The sequence below is a fragment of the Felis catus genome, chromosome B2 (genome assembly GCF_018350175.1).
Source record: "Felis catus isolate Fca126 chromosome B2, F.catus_Fca126_mat1.0, whole genome shotgun sequence".
In the NCBI taxonomy this organism is placed as follows: domain Eukaryota; kingdom Metazoa; phylum Chordata; class Mammalia; order Carnivora; family Felidae; genus Felis; species Felis catus.
In genome coordinates, this window is record NC_058372.1 from 124,138,635 (window position 1) to 124,160,465 (window position 21,831).

The 21,831-nt window shown below is 42.6% G+C and overlaps 1 protein-coding gene across 1 annotated transcript; it reads right to left on the reverse strand.

The window, feature by feature from the left end:
• Positions 1-5,450: 5,450 nt before the first annotated feature.
• Positions 5,451-21,395, reverse strand: PERP (p53 apoptosis effector related to PMP22). Its single transcript, XM_003986596.6, has 3 exons — positions 21,046-21,395; positions 10,627-10,767; positions 5,451-6,949 (listed from the first exon to the last, which is right to left on the reverse strand). Exons 1-3 carry the CDS (start codon positions 21,257-21,259, stop codon positions 6,723-6,725), a joined length of 582 nt encoding a protein of 193 aa, XP_003986645.1. The 5' UTR covers positions 21,260-21,395; the 3' UTR covers positions 5,451-6,722.
• Between the last annotated feature and the right edge of the window lie 436 nt (positions 21,396-21,831).

Here is a 21,831-nt window from a genome sequence, read left to right on the forward strand (position 1 = left end):
GCACAGAATACTACAAGTGGAACATTTTTTTAACATGACAGGATCTGAACCTCTTTTAATTTTCTTTTTGGGTTGTCTTTTCCCACACCTCACTTCTGTCACACCCAGAACATACACCCAGCTACTTAGCAGAATTGTGAAATCCAGGAACAATGAACTGTACGTGTGACAAGGCGAGCGCGGCTCCCCGAAAAATTACCTCACACAGCAAAAGACGCTGAACATTGACTGACAGGTCCCCATCCCAGTCTGTCCCCAGGCATTTTAAAACCTGAAACCACATCACAGAGGTGAGATAAAGCAATCTTTTGACTTCAGTAGACCTGTTTTTAAGTAACTGTTTTGGAAAGAGTGAGGCAAAGGGGGGAGTTCAAAAGAAGGAGCTGGAATTCAGTGTCTTCGTCCCAGAGCAATCCGCTCTCACCCCTGACGGAGGTGTTTGCATCCTCACTGCATAATTATATGCAATATTCTTGTTCAGGGTCACCCCTTTTTCACAGCAACTTCGATTGCAAAATTGTTGGGATTTCGGTTATGGTGTTCCTGGTAACATTTGAATTTCTTTCTACAGAAGGGAATTGAGTATGTGAGACTACTAAAAACGTGTACTTGTATCTTCCACCTAAATTAAAGTCAAGGTATCAGAATTCAGGCAATTGTTTCTAAGGAGACGATGACTTCCGCAAATATGTCGAGCTTTGTTCATACCTGCTCCACTTGGTTTGAAGATTTGTGGGATGGGAGGTGGAGGGTTAAGTAATCGTAATTTAAAATATGTGTTATATTACAACGAGCATAGCTATATTTTAGATGAAGCAGTTGTGTATAAAGTAAGGTAAAACTGGGACCCGTGCATTCGCCTTCTTCTGTTCAGACTCCTTGGGTGAGAATGATTTAGACACAGTGATGTAGGAGAGTGAAAAGGAGCCCTTTTTTCTATTTGTTTCTGTTTCTGATGAGGAATATTCTATAGCATAACAAAAGCCAAAAGGATGGGATATGGTATATCTATATCTGTGTATTCTTTTTTAAAATTTTTTTTATTTTTATTTTTTTGTTTTTAATTTTTTTTTCAACATTTATTTATTTTTGGGACAGAGAGAGACAGAGCATGAACGGGGGAGGGGCAGAGAGAGAGGGAGACACAGAATCGGAAACAGGCTCCAGGCTCTGAGCCATCAGCCCAGAGCCTGACATGGGGCTCGAACTCACGGACCGCGAGATGGTGACCTGGCTGAAGTCGGACGCTTAACCGACTGTGCCACCCAGGCGCCCCTAAAAATTTTTTTTAATGTTTATTTATTTTTGACAGAGGGAGAGAGAAACAGAGCATGAGCAGGGGAGGGGCAGAGAGAGAGGGAGACACAGAAAGCAAAGCAGGCTCCAGGCTCTGAGCTCTCAGCACAGAGCCCAACATGGGGCTAGAACTCATGAACTGTCAGATCATGACCTGAGCTGAAGCCAGACATTTAACCAACTGAGCCACCCAGGTGCCCCATATCTGTGTATTCTATATTTTAGGAGAACACCACGTGTTCACCATGTGGTTTCTCTTTGTAATATATATTTCTTTTTTTCTTTTTTTTTTTAATTTTAATGTTTATTTTATTTTTGAGAGAGAGAACGAGAAAGAGAAAGAGAGAGAGAGTACGAGTGGGGGAGGAACAGAGAGAGAGGGACACACAGAATCCGAAACAGGCTCCAGGCTCTGAGCTGTCAGCACAGAGCCCGACACGGGGCTTGAACTCACAAACCATGAGATCATGACTTGAGCTGAAGTCAGACGCTTAACCAACTGAGCCACCCAGGTGCCCCGTAATATATATTTCAAAGTAGTCTGTAAGCAACAGTTAAGACTCACAACGTATTATAGTGTATGGATGATTCTAATGTCAAAAAAAAAAAGTTAAGGCCAGTAATCTGTAATATCAAAAGTGGTCCATTTTCAGAAGACTGAAAACAAGTGCTTCAGAAAGATGCTATTGGGTTTTTATCTACAAGGCCCTCTCCATCAAGGCACCAAATCAAGACTGGGCCCTCTCATTTCATTCAGACCCCTGTGATAATTTGGACAGTGGCTTATACCTGCAACACTTATGAAGGAACAACTCACATGGTCCCATCATAGAGAAGTGATGCAGAAGAGAGTATGGTCATGAAAACTCAAAACAGTGTGAACTGGGTTTCTTAAACTCCATGCAGTGAGATAGATAGAGCCTAGAAATTGATTTTTAAATCCTGTCTTTTCCTCTCCCATTTATGCCCTTTAGCTCCCCCGACCCAGGTCTAGCCCTTCATACTTCTGGCCCTCCACCTTCTCCTTGGCTCTACACTTCTGCATTATACAATACCCGCCTACCAGCATACTGGGAAGGCTCAACCTTCCCTGGAGCTTGGAGAAGCGGAAGATGTTGAGGGACCCACACCAACATGATGGCAGGAGGGGCAAGCCAGAGAATACTTGCATGGTAATTTGACTTACTGTACTGTTCCCTACTGCACCAAATACCGTTATGCTGTATTTTGCACTTATTATTACTGCTATTTACTAGCTGTCTGATCCTGAGAAAGTTATTTCATGTTCCTGTTTCCATTCTTTCTTTGAATGATTAAGAATAATTAAACCCATATCAGAGGGTCTAGATGAGGTTTGTATGGGTTAGCACATGGGAAGCACTTAGAGCATACTGTTTAATAAGCACGATTGTCATCTCTGGGTTCTGCCTATAGGTAAGCACTTTAGGTCAACTGCTCCCCTCCCTAAGGGGTAGGAATCTGATGGGAGGAAGGGGAGGCCAGGCCAGGCCAACTGGCGAATCTTCATGGGGCAGACCAATTCCCCTGATCTATACCCTCCTCCTTTCCCAGTAGTACTGGGAACTCCAGTTGACTCTGCCAACTCCAAGACTGGCACCCCTTTGCCCCTTATCAAGCAGCACAGCTGTTAATTTCCCAACAGCCAGCTTGAGTTTATTCTGGGTGGTAGCTTCACTCCACTGTTGACGATGTCAACATTTTTCATCTTCTCAAATTTGGCAAAGCCTCTGGTCAGCTGATGGACACCTCCCTTGTTATGGATTTAATCCCTCTGGTACTTGTTTATTCTACAACTTTTTTCTATATTGGTCAGAAGTGATGGATTTAATGGAGTCCATTCTACCATCTTGAATCAGAAGCTCCCAAGAATACAATTAAAGCTTTTCTTCTAAGCTTTAGGGTGACTTATGTTTATGATAGAGTTTATAGTCACTTATTTAGTGGTTCTTCCAGCTAAAGAAATCTTCTTTCATTTTCAACTAAAGAAAAAAAAAATCCATCACCATATTAGGATTTTAATCATTGTCTCTAGCTATGAGAGTCAACTTGGTGGGGGGGGGGGGGAAGCACACAAAAAACAGGATCACTTTATCTTATTTTCTTTTACCCAAGAATATTTAAGTAAATTGACAAATGAGCAGATACACATACAAACACACAGAATCAAAGAATTTGGAAACAAAAAGGATAATTTGCAATCATTTTATGAATGAGGTTATGAGGCCAGTGGAGAGGTAAACTGCCCAAGCCTACACAGCCAACGAGAGCCGAAGTTGGATGCGCTTCAAATATGGCCTTTTCGGATATGCCTGGGAAAACAGGATAAGTTGATCCAGCATTTATGTTTATTATATTAATAGGGCTGTCTTTCAGCAGGAGTTGGTAGCAAAAGTCAACATAATCAAGATATTATGGCTATATTCTCCCATTGTTTTCATTTTCTTAGAAAAGGAAAGCCTATCAAACTTTATTGTCAGTCCTGTCATATATGGTTTTGAAACTAAAATAATTACACTCCATAGTTAACCTTGTGTGACAATTGAAGGACCTTGACGTATTACTTCTTTGTGGCATTCAACAGTAAGTGGCACCCAGCATATCTGACTACTTACAGTGTGAGCGTGAGAAAGTGTTTGGGGACCTACAACTGCTTATTTAAAGGGTGGGGACTCAATATAATTAGAGAGCCAAAAGCCACTCAGCTTTACTAGGGAAAATATCATGCAATGCACTGTTAGTCTTTAGATGGCTTCTTAGCCAACTTCTTCGTTACTCTCTAGAACTCTCTGGAATTCTGCCCCTTTTATGACATAAAGGTATCTGTCCTGGTGAATATGAACCAACAAGGAACAGAGGATCTCTGTGCTTGAACAGGGCTGAAAGAAGTAGAACATATTAGCCAAGATAATAGTATGTCTTTGTTGGAAACATTTTGGATTGAAATGCTTCCGTTAATACAGACCATAGGTCCCAGGAAGCCATATTTTTCCTACATGTGCATCATTAGACTATAGTATGTAATTTATTAAGGAGGGAAAGGCAAAAGTTGGACAGGGAAAATCCAAGACAGGAGTGCTTGCTTTAGAGAACCGTGTATCTGAGAGTCGTTTTCAGGTACACAAGTTGTTTTCGTAATCTGTAGCTACCCATTATCTTCTTGAGTTACCTGTGCTATTATTTCAGAAGGTGACATTTTTAACATTGTTAATTATCACCTCGCCTCCTCTACCTGTCACAGAAGTCTTTTAAAATTTTTGGTGTGAATAATCACCCAGACTACATTCTTCTAAATTTATGATGAGAAACGTTCAGCTCATATGTTGAAAAACAGAAAAAAATTGCCTGCCAAGAACCAACCGGCCAACAGAGGCACCGAGAAGTGTCTCCAATATCCCACCATGCCACTCTGCAACCCGTCTTCACATCTACACACACCATAGGAGAATTAACCTACAATCCATGGTGGAGAACTGGGGGAAGGTGGAAAAGGGGGAAACAAGTAAAGAAATTCCTTGCTGTCCCACTACCTGAATGGAAGACGATCGTATCTCAAGCAGGAAGATGAGAGAAGGATGAACCTTCAGCTAAACCACACAAATGTTCCCTGGCATCTGGAGCTATGGGAAATCTCTCAGTCCATTTCCCTCTGGTGGCAGCAATGGATAGATACCTGTGTACCGGGTGCTAGTCATTAAAGAGGTCCGGGGAGGAGACTAATAGAATCCATTAAAGTTCATTCAAAAATTGTTATTGGAAACCGCAAATGAGCAAGACCCTTAAAACTAAGAAAAAGCTACTTTTCGTTTTATGCAACACTCTTATTATTTTGCCCCACTCAAAGCATTTTTTTAAAAATTCCCTTCTCCTGGCAGCTGGGTGGCTTAGTCAGTTGAGCGTCTGACTCTCGATTTTGTCTCTGGTCATGATCTCATGGTTTGTGGGTTCAAGCCCCATGTCAGGCTCCGAGCTGACAACGTGGAGCCTGCTTGGGATTCCCTCTCTCCCTCGCTCCCTGCCCCTCCCCCACCTGTGTGGGTATTCTCTCTTTCCAAATAAGTAAACTTAAAAAAAATATTCCCTTCCCCAGAGTTGAAAAAAGAAAAAAGCAAAACCAAAAACTACAAACTAGAAACGAGATTAGAATACCTGGTTTATTGGGGAAAATTCATAATGAAAACAGCAATGGTTTATTCTGCAACTTACAAAATAATAATTTGGTATATAAAATGAATTGGTTTTCATTATGTAAGAACAAATGGTAAAAAAAATAATAATAGTCAATGCGATATATCATATATTTGCCATTCAGAGAAACCTCACATCCCTGATTTTTCCCATTGTATGTTTTATATCAGATATTTTAAATCTCTTTTCCAAGGAAGACCAGGTTTGTAACTACATTTAAGGTGTTGTTTACAATTGCCATCTATCAGAAGCTGTGTCTATATGATTAGGGCCCAGTCAAACCTGAGATGAAGAATTCAAGCCATTTCTTCTCCTGACGCTGTCTTCATGCTACTTTGTGATGGGAATGGCCCTCCTGATGCTTCAATAAACAACCAAATCACACCTGTCAGCCGCGATGAGTTAGACCCAGCCCAGCTTTCAATCAGATCTACTGTGTTCCCGAACATATAGACACAAAAGAGTACAGATTTATGAATTCAGCACTTTCCCACACCCCAACCCTACAAGCCACTTCAAAAGAGAAAATTTCGTCTTAACATTTCACTACGTAAGGAGGCCTGACTACGGCAGCAGGCTTTGGCTATGAAAGAAAACGTTCGTAGATGCCATATCAAGTTAACATGAAGTTTTGCAAAAAAAAAAAAAAAAAAAAAAAATCAGGATATTAGTTAGAAATTCTCGCAAATGGTATGCATTTAGGAAACTATTTTGCTTCTTTAAATAGGTGAAGGCTTGAAAAATATATATTTTTTTGTATTTCTTGTAGAATAGTTGGTCACTGACAATTTTTACTAATACCGCTCTCTTCTCGTTGGCTTTTAATAGACCCAATCCATTCCACCTGAGAAAAACAGAAACCTGATCAGGTCACACCAATCTTTGAAGCCTTCTCATTTTTTACTGTATAAAGGGGTTACCTTTCATATTCATATTCTTTTACAAATGCAGTATAAATGGTATGGGTAGAAATAAGGAGATACGGGCATATTACAGGTAATTAATTAAAAGAAGTAAGTTTTGTTTACAAACATATATAAAAGGTGAATATGAAACTGTACCGCCATTTAAGAAATATCTTCTCCCAAGTTATTTAGCATTGACTAATTTAATGATATGCACACTGCCCACCAAATGGGTTTGAAGGACGCTGAGGAAGACAGTTTCTTGCTCTGGGATCCATCTTGGCAGCATCGAGTTTCTTCTGCTCACTCCCCACCTTAGGCGGATGTGTAGAAGTACCTGGGCTTAGCATTGCCCAAAAGGTCATCTTCATAGTTGGGAAGGCAACAGAAGAAGAAGGCACAGCCGATCAGGATAATCGTGGCCGCCCACCCAAAACCATAGGCCCAATTATAGATGTAAGTGACGGCAGGGTTGGCATGAAGGTCGAAGGTCTGGGTGTACTTCACGGGGTAAATTACCAGGGAGATGATCTGGAAGACAGCTGAAGGGAAGAAAAACATCCCAAAGAGTGAATATGGACGCATGGATGAATGTGTGGTACCAACAGATTAACTCCCTCTTCCACAATGTCTTTGCCTTTACATAACCGTTAAATCCACTTCGCACTAATGAAAGGGACCGGGGGAATGTGGTTAATCATGAGCCAACACAGGTTACTGAGTGTTGTATGTCAGAGATACCTGGCACTGAGCAGAACACTGAATATACGAAATACAGACAGAACAATTAGGGACTCTCTCGGTAGTACCTGTGTACGCATTACGTTTACTAAAGTAAAAGGTGCAAAACTATAGTACAGAGTAGAAAGCAGGGTGGTACCGAAGAGTATTTTTTCATCTTGGTAATTCCTGTGCCAAACACAGTTCATATTTTCCATGTTAGCAAAAGTAATATGTACGCATACACACACGTGTGCACAACACATACGTGAGACAATGTTGATAAACTACACCACTGGAATAGTCATTTAATAAACGAGTGACTAAGTGGCAGGCACAGCAAGCCAATGACGCGAATGACCAATGTAGGGAAGCACCAGAAAAGCCTGCAGAGGAGGCAGGAATCTGAAGAATAAATAGAAATGGAGAGATGGAGGTCGGAGGCAAGAATGTTCCAGGATGGCGGGACGGGAATTCAAGAGGGGAAGAGTCAGTGCCTTGGGGAAGTGGAAGGAAGATATAAGAAAGAATGCACAGACCCAGAAGATTTCTAAGCTCTTTGGTAGAAGAGTCACCTTATTACAGTTATTATTCACCATATTGGCATTTTAAGCAAATTAAAAAAAAATACAAACTTGATTAAATCTATTTTTGTCTTATTTTCCAATGAACATGCATAACTCTACAAAGCTGTAACGAGCCTCCACGCGCTATGCTGCGTTCTTGCATTCTCTCACGCCATAGTTCACCCGTGCATTGTTACGTCATTGGGCATGAATGCATTTTCAATCTGTGACATTGAGACACCAGTCTGCACCCAGAGGGGCCAGCTGGCCGTGCTCTGGAGAGCAGAGAGTCCTCAATCCTCCTCCTTTCACCGAAATGCTTTCTGCCAGCTCCACGAATGCATCCTCAAAGTCATTTTCTTTTCCTTTTTTGTTTTTTTTATTGCTAGAAAGGCCATCAGTGTTTCCACATCATGGTTTGTTCCTTCCGTTTTTCAACTCAAAATATTCCCCTTCTCTGGCAATTTAAGAAGAGCGATCTCGGTGCAGATCTTAACATTTCTCTGTTTCTTATATGCTTTAAATGGCAAATTCTTACTTGTTAAGTTTATTATTTACTGCAAAATATTGCGTAAGACATAAAAGCAACCCTTGTCTATATTATCTTCAAATTCCCCTGGTCATAAATGTTAAATATGGTTCACCACCTGTTTCAGTTCATCATAGGTAAAGTCCTTACAATGATTTGGATCCATTTCTGCACAATCTTTATTGTATCGGTACTCAATTTTTCAGATAGTAACCCCAAGACATACATAAAATTAAAAATAATTGTTGCTGCGAAATATTTCTTAGAAGTCCAGTAGGCCCTAACCGAACGTTGCTAACCACTAAAAGTACACTGAAGATTCCTAGGCCTTTCCCTCTTCTATCAACATGCCCCATTCTACTTATCAAACTCTCAAGGCAAAAATGAGTACTCAGTCGTAAGGTGAGAAGGCAGAATTAAGCAGGACAGTATGCAGTGAAGCTGTGGGAGTTTGCCAGAATTAGTCTTCCTTACAACAGAAACTCCTGCAACCCTGTCAGCTCGAGCTGGCCCTTCCCAGATCGTAATGTTTTTAACGCTAACATGGAGGAAAGAGTTTAATTGGGATTTTTTAAATGATGGCAAATTCCATACAACATCGTGTTTATCATGTAACCACTGGTTACGTGTACCATTCGCCGGCACTAAATACGTTCCCAATGTTGTGCAATCATCACCACTCTCTCTACCTAAAACTTTTTCAACATCCCCAACCTAAACTCTGCTTACCCCTCCCTCTCTCAGCCCCTGGTAAGCTTGGATCTACTTTCTGTCGCATAAGTGAAATCATAAAATAGTTGCCCTCTGTGTCTACCTTGTTTCTCTTAGCATAGGATTTTCAAGGTCCATCCACACTATAGCATATATCAGAGCTTTATTCCTTTTGATGGCTGAATAATACTCCATTGTATGTGATATACCACATTTTCATTTAACATTTCCTGCAACACTTGGGTTGTTTCCACCTTTTGGCTGTTGTGAATAATACTGCTATGACCATGGGTGGACAATCATGCCCAAGTCCCTGCTTGTTCAAGTCCCTGCTTTCAGTTCCTTGGGATACATACGGAGAAGAGGCATTGCCGGGTCATATGGTACCAACTAGGGTTTTTCAATGAACATGAATGCCTCAGTGTTATTTCTAATGGTGATTAAAATAGGCGCCCATCTAGTCTTCTAAGGCATGTGAAAGGAAGATACATCGCGTGTGTTGGTTTGATAAAGTCTTATAAATTTAACTACGAAAGCCAAATAGAAGTGGAAATAGGATTCAAAAGATTCTTCATGTTTTGTGATTCCAAACCACTTCTGGTTTTAAAATAGTATTCGAAAAGCAAACCTTGAGACATAAGGAACATTGGAGTAAACCTTATGTTTCAATCAAGGGAAATTCTCCAAGGTAAAGGTGAGGGCCGGACCTGTACGGGCTGGTTCTCTGAGGCCACCTCCTTCTTCTGAGCCAGGACCCTTTTCACCCCCAACTTGTTCTGCCCAGGCTCTGCGACCACCCTCCCTAAGCTCAGGGAACCCAGAACGGGGCGGTCTCCCTCCAGGCTCACGCTTGATCTTATGCACCTCTTCTAATCACAAGGCTTCTGACTTGTTCCAAGACCATTTGCTCACTCTGTACTTGTACTCCAGGTCTGTAGCTGGATTTCTGCTTTGGTCCCTCGAGCCTAAGTTGGTACCTTGAGAAAAGACCTGTGGATTTTCTCTTCCTCAGAAAATCCAGTGTTGCATCTAAATTCAGTTCTGCGGCTGAGGTCCCTAGTGCCAGGATCCCACCTAAAATTTCAAATAAATCTTGCTCCTAGACTCCTAGTTCTTGCATTCCATTAATAAATGTTCACTCTGACCGCACTCACCTACATAACTAAATTCCCATCCCCCAGAACTGGCTCTATGATACAAAATGGCAATCCCAGTCCGGGCGCCTCCTAGAGTCTCCCGTCCCACCACAGAAACCCTTTCTATGCCCCACTATATCATAAGCTTCATCCTTCAATAAGTAACATCCTTCAATAAGTAAAATGGCTCCGGGACATTCCAGCCCCCTCAGTAAGGGGATCAAGGAGGCCAGCACTGGGATCGCTATGGAAACACTACACTTCCAGGGCTGACTCAGCCCTGGTCCCTCAAGGTAGGGGTGTCGCTGGACATGGGGTCATCTATAAGCGAGAGCAGCACGCAGAGTGACAACCTTCCTCCCCTGGATGGAGGACATGTAATACCGTCTGAGCCGCAGGAGGAAGGGGACCTAGATCTTAAGACACGTGACTGTTACTTCTGCCCTTGGTGAGACATTTTCTGCAAACAGATCAGGAAGTGTAATTGTCAAGGGTCATGGGAGAGACAGTACTATAGTGATGCCTACTGAAGGTATGAATTGCTGACATAGTCTTACCAGCCAGGGCCAGGAGGCCTCCAATCACTCTCAGAAAGACAAGCATCTGGGGTCCACAGAGGGCAAAGAAGGAGAGGATGAAACAGATCACCAGGATGATAAAGCCACAGAAGAGCATGGCAGCGGCTGCCCGTCCCCACGCTGTAAGAGAAAAGAAACGGTAATTAATAAGACAGACATGCCAAATTTAAAAATCACTTGTCGAAGCATCAGTAGGAGTTTTTTGCTCTCTGCTCATTATATCTGGGCGCAAGGACAGCTTTTCTGACAGCACTTAAGCGTCTCCGTATCTCAAGGGAAGAAGAGGCAATTCGTGCGGAGGGTGCCTGATACGTTGCTACACAATAATGCCTTCTCCCCTCAGAGTTCGGGCGAATGTTTAGATCTCTGAAAGGAAAGTTCAAACTCATCAAACTGTTTCTCACGTAATAGAAAGGCCACATAAACAGGTATCTTTAAAAGGTTCACTCAAGTTCTAACACAACGCAACTATAGTAAACATTTTTTATATTGAGCAATTAAATTAGAATCCCGTTAGGAAATGGTTCAAATACTTTGACAAAACATCGTTGTTTCGTATTAATGTTTGGTTCTGTGCCAAAATAATCATTGAAATCATCTGCCTCATGACTAGGCAGAGATGTGAAATAAAACAATTTAATTATGAAGAAGCCGTGACTTCATAACAAGTTTAGGTACAAATATATCCAGTTGCTAGTCTAAATTTTAACGTCTTGAACTATTCAGGATATATTTGCACAAGAGCTCTTAGTTATTGATATTGGCCCTCAAAGATCTCAGGACGAAGTGACAATTGATTTCTGGGTTTGAAAATCTGCACGGGCACCTCCGGTCCCGTGTTGTTCTACCTTGAGCCTGTGGAAATATGGAGAGCCATGATACCCTGGCCAACAATCCCAGCCAATAATTCCCACTGCACAACCTGCACGAATTTCTCAAATCTCTTCAAATACAACCTCTCTAGAGGGCCTAACACTGATGGTGTAATCGCTCTGTGCCAGGCTCTGTGCTAAGAACCTGACATGCCTTAGTTCACAGAATCTTCACAATCTTTTTAAGGTTCATACTATCATCACTTCTTTAGCGGGGTGCCTGGCTGGCTCAGTCGGTAGAGCATGGGACTCTTGATCTCAGGGTCATGAGTTTGAGCGCCATGTTGGGTGCAGAGATTAGTTAAAAATCAAAGATCTTTATCATCATTTCTTTAGAAATGAGTATATACGAAGGCTTTGAAAGTTCAAATAACCTGTCACGTAGCCACACGGCTGATAAGTGCTTCAGGCAAGTTCAATTTCCAGCCTGTCTAAATCCGAAACATGATTCTTTTTAGATCTATAATTTACATACCATAAAATTCACTCTTTCAAAGTATGCTCCTGCTATATTCACAGGGTTGTGTAACCATCACCGCTTACGATTCCAAAATTTTCATCCCCCCAAAAGAAGCTCCATACGTGCCACCCCCACCCCTTTCCTCCAGCTTCTGGCAACCATTAATCTGGTTTCTGTCACTATCAATTTTCCTGTTCTAGACATTTCATATACATGGAATCCATACTGCATGGCCTTTTGTGACTGTCTTCTTTCACCTATTGTGTGGCCAGTCTGCATTTTATTTATCCATCCATTCACTGATAGACGAACACGCACTCTTAATCTATTTACTTTTTTACTGCACTCAAAAAAGCGAGTCATGTGTTCATCTGCCCTGGTTTTATTCCTCCTCGAGCACCACTCGGCTGACAAATTCATCCTCCCTTAATTCTAGGTCATTTGGTCACAGTGGAAGACACAGGGGGCAAAAAAAATAGGGGCTCGGAAGCCAGCCAGACTTCATGTGCGCCCTGCCTCTGTCACCAATTAGCCACCATCAGCCTGTACATCTGCTAACCTGGGCTAAAAATGCCTTCTTTCAACATTATTGTGAGGAGGACAGCCCTTGTGTGAAAAGTCAGGGAGCTAGGAAGGCTCCAGCCTTTACCACTCGAAAAGTTCCTTGCGTATTATTCCTCTGACTTTTCTCCAGTACCTCACCTTTCTCCATTTTCTTTCTGTATTTCTTTACTTCTGCACTTCTTTCCATTCGTTCTCATTCCTCAGTTACCCACTGCATGTTTACATCATCATCTGTTATAGACAAACTTTCTCCAACCCCCGTGCTCCTTCCAGATCATCCGCTAGGTTTAGGAATGACTGGGGCGTAATAGGTTATTAAGAAGAGAACACATTTTTATATGTCTCAGAAATACCATGTTTTCCCACAAACTATCCCTTAGTGGCCTGCAAGATGAGGCAGAGACAGAGCATGAGTGGGCCTATTTTATATTTATAAATTTTTTTATAATTTTATATATTTTTTATATTTTACATATAATTTTTATTTATATTTATAATTTTCATTACTTTCCTCCAGACCTTTTTTGCTCTTTCCGGAGATTGATCGGAGGTCTTAGGGGCAAGATAAAATAGAAATGTTTTATTTTAAATCAGAAATGAATAAAGCCAGAATGTGAAATGTTCTCACTTTTGCCTCGTCCTTCAAGTAAGGTAACTTGCAAGAGAAGTGGGATTGTGCTATGGAAAGAATAGTAATCAGACCATCTCAAGGTCGAGCCCATAGATCACGGTGTCAAAATCATCAGTGGTGCTTATTAAAAATACAGATTCACGTGACTCCCTCCAAGCCCAACGGATCATAACTCAAGAGGTAGTACCCAGGAATCTGCGCCTTACCGGCATCTCTTACATCCATACTAAAGTTTGAGAAGAACTAAGAGAGATGATTAATCTCCTTATAAAAACAGAGCACTGCCAAAAAAGAACATGTAACTTTCGGTATATGACCCAGTGTCGATTACAGTCTCATTTCTACGGATTTTTATGGCTACTGCCAATCATTACAACTAAATCCAATTATCAAATTCAAAGAAGACACTGACTTTGCCTTTTAAGTTGAGTTCACAGGTTAGAAACTGCCATGAAAGGCAACCAATCTGTATAAGCATATGGAGGAGTGCACACATAATGAAAACTTGCGTAGCAGAACGTGAGTCTTCAATAATAACAACAACAAAAAAACCTTCCTAACAAGGAACATATTTTGCTGACCAAACTCTGACAGTCACAGATTAAGGTTTGAAAAGTATAGCTAACTAAATGATGAGGGATGTAGCTATGACGAGTAGTATTAATAATCATTCCTGTTTATTTGGGGAAGATTAATACAGATTATCCCCATTCCCACTCCCTCTAACATGATAGCTGAAGTGTAATTTACATTTCGTTTCACGTACTTGAAAGGAATTCAGAAAATAGTGAGCCCCTTCGCCTACCCTGAAGCCAACAGGTGAACACAAATATGAACACAGCCCATTTTAAGAACTTTGCCTAAGCTGTGTGAAATAATCCAGTAGTGTCTTGTTTACTTTAAACGCTGAGTCTGAGAAAATCAAAATGGCAAAGTAAGTGGCCTTTTGTCTTGAGAAAGGCTTCCCTGGAAGCAGAACACGTGATAACCTGCTCCTGCAGCATGGAAACACCCACACTGAATCATTTAATTATCACAGAAGGCAGAAACCTTGGCACAGTTTTGAAGACCTGGCTGATGAGCGATGAGTAAGGCAATCTGTCCTCTCCTATCAATGGCTGTTTTGCTGTAAAATGATGAGATGGACCCTACCTGGTCTGATCAAGGTCATCCCAGCCCAACATTCCTCCCGAGAAGGGGGCCGACAGCCATGCAGACTTATAACATGGCAAATCTCCCCGACACACCTTGTGAAAAGTTAAGTCTGCACCCCGAGTACTTTTGGTTTCACTTAATTACCCAGAATGAGCCTAATACCTACAAATGTATCCAACCCTTTTAGGAAGGATTTCTATGTTTGTATTATACCATGGTCTAAATTATACCGTATTTACCAACCCCAAGAGGAAAACATCTTAAAGCTATTTCTTCCATGAATGTACAGATGGATGATCCTTGGCTCTTCGAAGGCAGACTGTCCATCTTTATTCTGAAGACAAGTCTGTTCTCCATTATTATTTTGTACACAAAATGTTATTGTCTTTCCTAATTATGGTTTGCGACAGACAGCAGGGAGGATTCTCACTGTCAATTAGCCCTCGCCGAACAGGGACCACAAATCACGCAGTACTACAAGTACACGGATGCTATGTTTCTGTGCAGGAATATTTTTTGTTTGTTCTGTCTCCTTAAGGGAAGACCAATTTGGTGTTGTATATAACCTATTACATCCTAAATTTATTTTCTAAGTGCCACTTGGAGAAGTTCATATTATTAAAGAGACCAGCCGCTTTATAAACCCACTTTTAAATAAGATTCATTAAAGACCCATTTGGATAAAGAACAGCCTACCTAATTTGGCTCTCACTTGCAAAGAGTCAACATCAGATCGACACCAATGGTCACTAATGTAATTCTGAGTTTTTCCTAGAAAATGCTTTTAGGTTTTTTGTACGAGAAAAATGCTATTATCTTTTTTCCAGTGATGACATTTGAAAATGCAATGTTACAAGACAAATACAGCTAGGAAAAGACCAGTAAGGTCAACGGATAAGAAAGGAGCGAGAAAAAAAAAAAAAAAAAGAGGAAAAATAAATACCTTGAATGCCACGCTGGAAACCATAAATCAAACTGAAGTTTGTGAAAAGGAAAAAAAAAGAAAAAACAACTTACAGACGAGAGCACTACTAATATTTTTAGTATTGTGGGTAATATTTTAGAGACGGTCACTAATTGTTCCTCCAAAGTTAGTTTTTCTTTTAATGGATTTGCTGCATTCTTCAGTAGTTTTCCATGTGGGCACCCAACACTGACCATGACAGTCTGGTCTAGCTAGCCCCTTACTCAATACCTTGCAGATACCCACCTGTCGCCCAATTAAAGTAGAATCCCTTTCCAGAACAAAAGACCCATCTATTAATAGGGAAAGGCCTACCTAATAATTCTGAGCTTTTATCAGATCTCATACTATTTGTATAGAGTTCTTTAGGTCAGATAGACTCTTTATGTCATGCACTGAAAACTAGATAAAACCATGATTACAAATTACACAGTTCCTGTCTACAAATAAGTATACACATAGATGGAATATATATTCAAAAAGCCTGGTGCATGCCCAATGAGGAGGTAATCTGCAGGAATATGGCCCAGTGCTTCTGAAACTATACAGTGCTTACGCGTCACCTGGGGACCTTGTTAAAATGGCGATTCTGTTTCAGAAAGTGGGGCCTGAGATACTGAGTGCCCAGTAACCTTCCCGATAATGCTGATGCTAGTGGTCTGGACACTTTGAGTAGCAAAAATCTTGAGGGCAACTCATAACAGACCTCCAAAAAAAATTACATAGGAAGAAGTGATTTTGCAGAAGCTTTAGAAGACAAACAAAGCAATGTCAGGGGCACGTGCGACAGCATCCAGTTGGCGTGAGATTCTGTACGTGCTCTACATTTTCTCCTGAAACTGAGCCAGATGATAACTACTTACCACTGTGTTTTTACGGAACGATGATACTTTGCCCCATTATGGTCTTCTTTGAAAGTGTCCGTGGGGAAACCATCCATCCCATACGGGAAGATGTGAAAACGGAGAATTGCTCCCTCAACTTGGACAAGATGACTAGCAGGGAACTGGGGATCAATGGTCACATATTTGAAAGTCTGTCAGATGAAGAAGGCTGGGAAGGAGAATTTACACGGAAGCACATTTGAGCTCCATCGGCGTAAGACAAGTACTTTTTTTTTTTTTTTTTTTAGAATTTATTTTTTTTTATTTTTATTTTTTTTATTTTTGAGACAGAGAGAGACAGAGCATGAACAGGGGAGGGGCAGAGAGAGAGGGAGACACAGAATCGGAAGCAGGCTCCAGGCTCTGAGCCATCAGCCCAGAGCCCGACGCGGGGCTCGAACTCACGGACCGTGAGATCGTGACCTGAGCCGAAGTCGGACGCTTAACCGACTGAGCCACCCAGGCGCCCCAGACAAGCACTTTTAAACAAAGAGCAGCGTCCAGGGAACTGAATTAAGTTGCGAACAAAGGGAAGAGGGCTCCGCTCATCGTGGGTGGTGTTGATGAGCACAGGCTTTGGTGAAAGTGTGAACAGGTGCACTCTTACGCCCTTCTAATTCTCATAGCCTGTGAGTCTGTCCCCGCTTGCACGGAGAAAACAAGTTAGGTCACTAAAAAGGGAGTGAGGCTGTCGGGCGATTACTGCCAAGTGCAGCAAATGGCTAGGTCACAAGTTCCCACACGTCTGGATTTTATAAATGAACACACATATCTATGCTTTAATTCGGAAAATCAAGTGGCCAACCTTTATTTTTCTGTGCAAAGACATGAACACACACCCACAAAGAGTAATCTACCTACGAATGCCTAATTTCATAAAACAATAACATTTCAATATCTCACCCTACCTCTCTGCAAAAAGGCCTCAAGAGCATAGTCTCAAAATGAACTCTTCTAAGTTCAATTTCGCCTAATGTAAACCTATTCACTTTGTACTTATGTTTCTAATTTCCTGTACATTTTAAGAACCATAGGGCTAAATGATCTAAAAATATTCACATAATAAATACTCTGATTCTTGGACTTATCCAAGACTGAGTTCATGTAAAAAAAAAAAAATACCATTCAATGCATTCTGTGGTATTCAAAGGGCGTCTGGTAAAATGAAGCTCTGAACTTGTGAGTTCAGATCTAAAGCAAGCACTCTTGGACTTGGCCGTACTGACTCCCCACTGCCATTCTTGGTGCATAAACTCATCACCATTATCCCGGTGCATAAATCCAACTCCATTAGTCTCCACCCTGACAAGCCAGAGCTTGCTTGGGCTTTAGAATCTGTATCACTGACACTTAAAATATCTTCCTGATGTATTTCTTCTTAAAAACGGGGAATAAAAGGTGCCGACGGTACAAAAACAGTCTGCATGAACATGCATTCCAATGTAATTTTGCATTTTATTTACATGTGAAATTCGAACAATTATTTCAATGTTCTTTTCCTGTTTGGAGAAATATAAATGTGAGGTTCTTTCTATGCTTTACATGCTCATGATGTTTTAAAAAATTAAACAAGTATTTGTTAAGCTGGGTGTCTATTTAGTTGTTAACACCATGTAAAAACAAATATCCAGCTTATAATTTGGTTGATTTATAAGGAAAAATGAGGTGATGTGGCAATCTGAAATTCTTCAAAAATCTGTCAATAACCACGAGGAATATAATATTCTGCATTTTACATAGTTCTAAGGAACTATCTCCCTTTATAAAAACATCTATGTTATTAGTATTATTGCCAATACTTGAAGAATAATCTGTTTTTAATATCAAAATGAGCATATTAATGTTATGAATATTAATACAAAGAGATGGTCAAGCGCTTTGTAATAAAAAGGTATATTTTCTTAAAAGGTAACTTTTCTTAAAAGTTACGATGGTAGTTACATGTGGGGCTTAAAGTTACCTGGGTGCTCAGTAGGTTAAACATCTGACTTCGGCTCAGGTCATGATCTCGAGGTTCATGAGTTCGGGTCCCGCATCAGGCTCTGTGCTGACAGCTCAGACCCTTGAGCCTGTTTTGGATTCTGTGTCTCCCTTTCCCTCTGACCCTCCCCTGCTCATTCTCTGTCTCTCTCTCTTTCTCTTAAAAATAAATGAAACAATAAAAAAAATTGTTTTAAGGTACAATGATAAGTCATGTTGATGTTCTAGTACATTTCAAGAAGTTTTTAAAAAGTGGATGTACAAAAGTCAATCCTCTGTATTGAGATATTTTAATTAGAGCCATACACCTTACTCTTTGTTGTGTTGATACATACGTGGGAGTGTGTGTAAACTGCTCACTACATTTTAGATAAACCTCCCATAACCACGTTGTTTTCCACAAAGCCTTACTGGGGTTATCTGAAAATCTCCAGGGTTCAGAGATGCCTAGATAATCGCCCTATAGTGTAGGAATACACAATTTTTACACCTGTTAAGGAAGCCAACATCCATGGCAGAAAATGAAGTGAAAGTGTAATAAACACTCCAGCTCATCTCTGACCAGAATAGCCTGAAATGGACCTCTCTTTGAGAGTTCACATCAGTATTCTTCTTCCCACGGTTGCCTAATGACCATGACCGTGGATCCTGGATTCATGATTTGATTCCAGGTCTAGAGCAAAAGCTGCATCGAACACGTTATTGGCTCTTACTTCTGTTTGCAAACGTCACAGGAATAACTGAACTGAGATGTTAATGCCACTGCCCCCTTACGGAAATCAGTCTTGCCGCATCATACAGGTAACAGATTTTTCAAGACCCACTTGGAAAACTGAACTTTACCAAAAACCAGTTTCTTTTTTTCTTTTAAGTTTATGTATTTTGAGAGAAAGAGAGAGAACGTGAGTGGGGGAGGGCCAGAGGGAGAGCGAACCCCAAGCAGGCTCCACACTGTCAGCGCGGAGCCTGATTTGGGGGCTCAGACCCAAGAAGGGTGAGATCATGACCCAAGCCCACATCAAGAGTCAGAAGCTCAACGGACTGAGTCACCCAGGCGCCCCACCAAAAACCAATTTCTATATCAAATTGAAACATAGTTTATGGACTGGATCAGTGTTGTCTTTACAATTAAAAAAGTTAATGCGTTAGCCTTCTAATTAAAAAATTGCACCAACAAAACCTGCTTATTCCCTTCCACATACAAAGCACTGTATCATTCTGAGGCTGGAGGAGCCACGCCCTGGGAAGGTGAGCTCATCCTCCAAGTCCAGAAAAAATAAGAAATGCATTGTGTGAGTTTCACAAGAGGGCTGTAGCCACAGCCAGGGAGAGCCGTGCAGGCTAGATCATGTCCCAGCGGCAGTGCTGATGGCAGTTCTGGCAGCACCTCTCTTCCAGCCTAACCTTCACATGCGGAGGACTGCAGAGCACTCTCTGGGTCTGTATTAGTCTCTGTTCTGATCATCAAGTCCGTTTAAAAGAACACATCTGTATAAGCAGTCTTCGTAAGTCCCCCAGAGAGACTGAGTTCCAATGCATTTTGGCTAAAAGATACAGATGTATGACTTCAAAGAAATTAATTCCCTTTAAAACCCTAAAAGATCTGAGATACTAGAAACCCCGGCAGGCGTTCTGTTTGTTTTAAGAGAGGAAAAACACAGACTTTAAGGCAAGCAGGAATTCCTTGCGGTCTTTACATTTCATTACCTGCTAATGAGGACCATGCCTCCCTTTGTGGGGCAAGCTCATGGTGAGAACTTCCAAACAATTCCGCAGTAGATAAGATACAGCACCAGGCTCTGGATACGGGCCCCCAGAACCAGAAATAAACTGGGTGCTCCGAAGTCCTAGGCCGCTTCAGAGTAAAGAATCAAGTCAATCGCCCTAGCAGGGAATGGAGAAAGGCAGGGCAGGCTTCTTCCTCGGTTTTAAACTCAGTTGCTAAAGCCCCATTCGAGAGCACTTGGCTTTCAGTTGGGAATTGGGCTCGTACTTAAACCCTCCTCTCCAGCACCCCAGGCACACACACTAATCACGATAGATCCCAGCTGTTTTTGGCAACTACCCTTCGTGGGGGGTGGCAGCAGGCAAGAATGTGCCCCTTTCCGGTGGCGCCGATTAAGTGAAACACCCAGGCTGCTCCATGCTGGACAAATAAAGCAACTCCAAGTGCAGTATGTGAAATTTGTCAACGCTGCTTCGTTTTGCTGGTGTAGAAGATGTGTTTGCTGTGTAGATTTCAAATCAGATGAAAATAACTGAGTTTTTCTCAACAGCGATGCCGTACTTAAGTCAAAAAGACACCCCCTAAAAACAAAAAAAGAACCAGAACTAGCCTGCTCCTTAAAAGAACCGCAGTACCCACTGAAATCATAACTGCTAACACTTTCTCCAGAAAGGCCTTTTTTTTTTTTAATCGAGTAAGAGTTGCTTTCACTCAGTTCAAGCCAAAGGGATACACCGACCTTGGGGAAGGCGTGTATATTTTCATCTTACAAGGAATCAGAGGAGGCGGTTGCATAATGGCAAGAGAGTTCACTAGGTCTCCAAGAAAACAGACTTTGTATTTACTCATCTAAACCTCTCTGATGGCTGAAAAATCACCTTTTGCATGTCACCGACAACCCCTACAAAAAAATAGTTTGAACTAGGGCCATTTTGGCCCAGCTTTGAGCCTGGTTTTGGCCACTCAAAGCTGCTACTGCTTTCTTTTGCTCGGGTCGGATGCCTAACCTAAGCTCTAAATAGATTTTTTTTTTTTTTTTTTTTTTAATCACTCACTACCTCTGCCCCGGTTCACTCCTTTCGCCTAGGGCGGCCTCCGAAGGCCGGAGGCCGCGCACGCCCAGCCGCAGCCCAGAGGGCTTCCCGGAGGCGGCGGCACTCACCGTACTCCATGAGGCTCTGGCAGCCATCCTCGTAGGACCCGCTGCCGCCGCCCTCGTGGAAGCATCGCCACCACAGGGAGGACGTCTGGATGTGTTCGCTCGACTGCAGCCAGCCGCGGCCGGCCAGCGCGATGATGTCGAAGGCGATGGCGCTGAGCAGCAGCAGGGGCAGGATCCACCTGCAGCGCTCGCAGGCCAGGCCGCAGCGCAGCATCTCGACGGTGGCGGCGCGGAGGAGAGGAGCGCGCGGGGCTCGGTCGCCGGCGGAGAGTGGCCCGCGAGCGCAGGCAGCGCGACAAAAGGGAAGAGGCCGCGGGGAGGCGGCTCCCGGAGGACGCGGCTCGGGGCGCCGGGGCCCCACCTAGATTCCGGTGACTCACAGCGCGCCGCCCCGACCTGCCCGGCCGGCCGGGGTGCGCGCGGGGAGAGGCGGGGCCGGGCTCGGGTTACACCGGGCGTGGGTGAGCCTGGCCCGCCCGCGCCGCCCTGGAGCCGCGGGGGGCCGGCGCCCGGCCCGGGAAGGGGGCCCGGGGCGGGGGGGGGGGGGGTCCCGGCTGCAGCCCCGCGCGCCTCTGCCGCCTCCCCACTGCCCCGTTCCCCGGCCTCCTTGAGCCTCTCACGCCAAATGTGGTTCTTCTCCGTGCCTCCCCGGGTGCACGTTTTCATCCGAGCCAACCAGCTAAATATTTCATCCCCGAGGCCGGATAATGGTCTGATTTTCAACAATCCTGCCTTCAGGTTTCAGGCAGTTTGACATGGGTGTCCACGTTGTACCTGTGGGTCAGT

What these genes read in the sequence shown, in the direction of transcription:
- PERP (XM_003986596.6), bottom strand. Translation starts at nt 21,259, where the DNA reads ATGCTGCGCTGCGGCCTGGCCTGCGAGCGCTGCAGGTGGATCCTGCCC. An exon ending in CCAGAGCCTCATGGAGTACG is followed by an intron (nt 10,768 to 21,045) that starts GTGAGTGCCGCC and finishes TTTCTCTTACAG; the next exon opens with CGTGGGGACGGGCAGCCGCT. An exon ending in AGGCCTCCTGGCCCTGGCTG is followed by an intron (nt 6,950 to 10,626) that starts GTAAGACTATGT and finishes TCTTCCCTTCAG; the next exon opens with CTGTCTTCCAGATCATCTCC.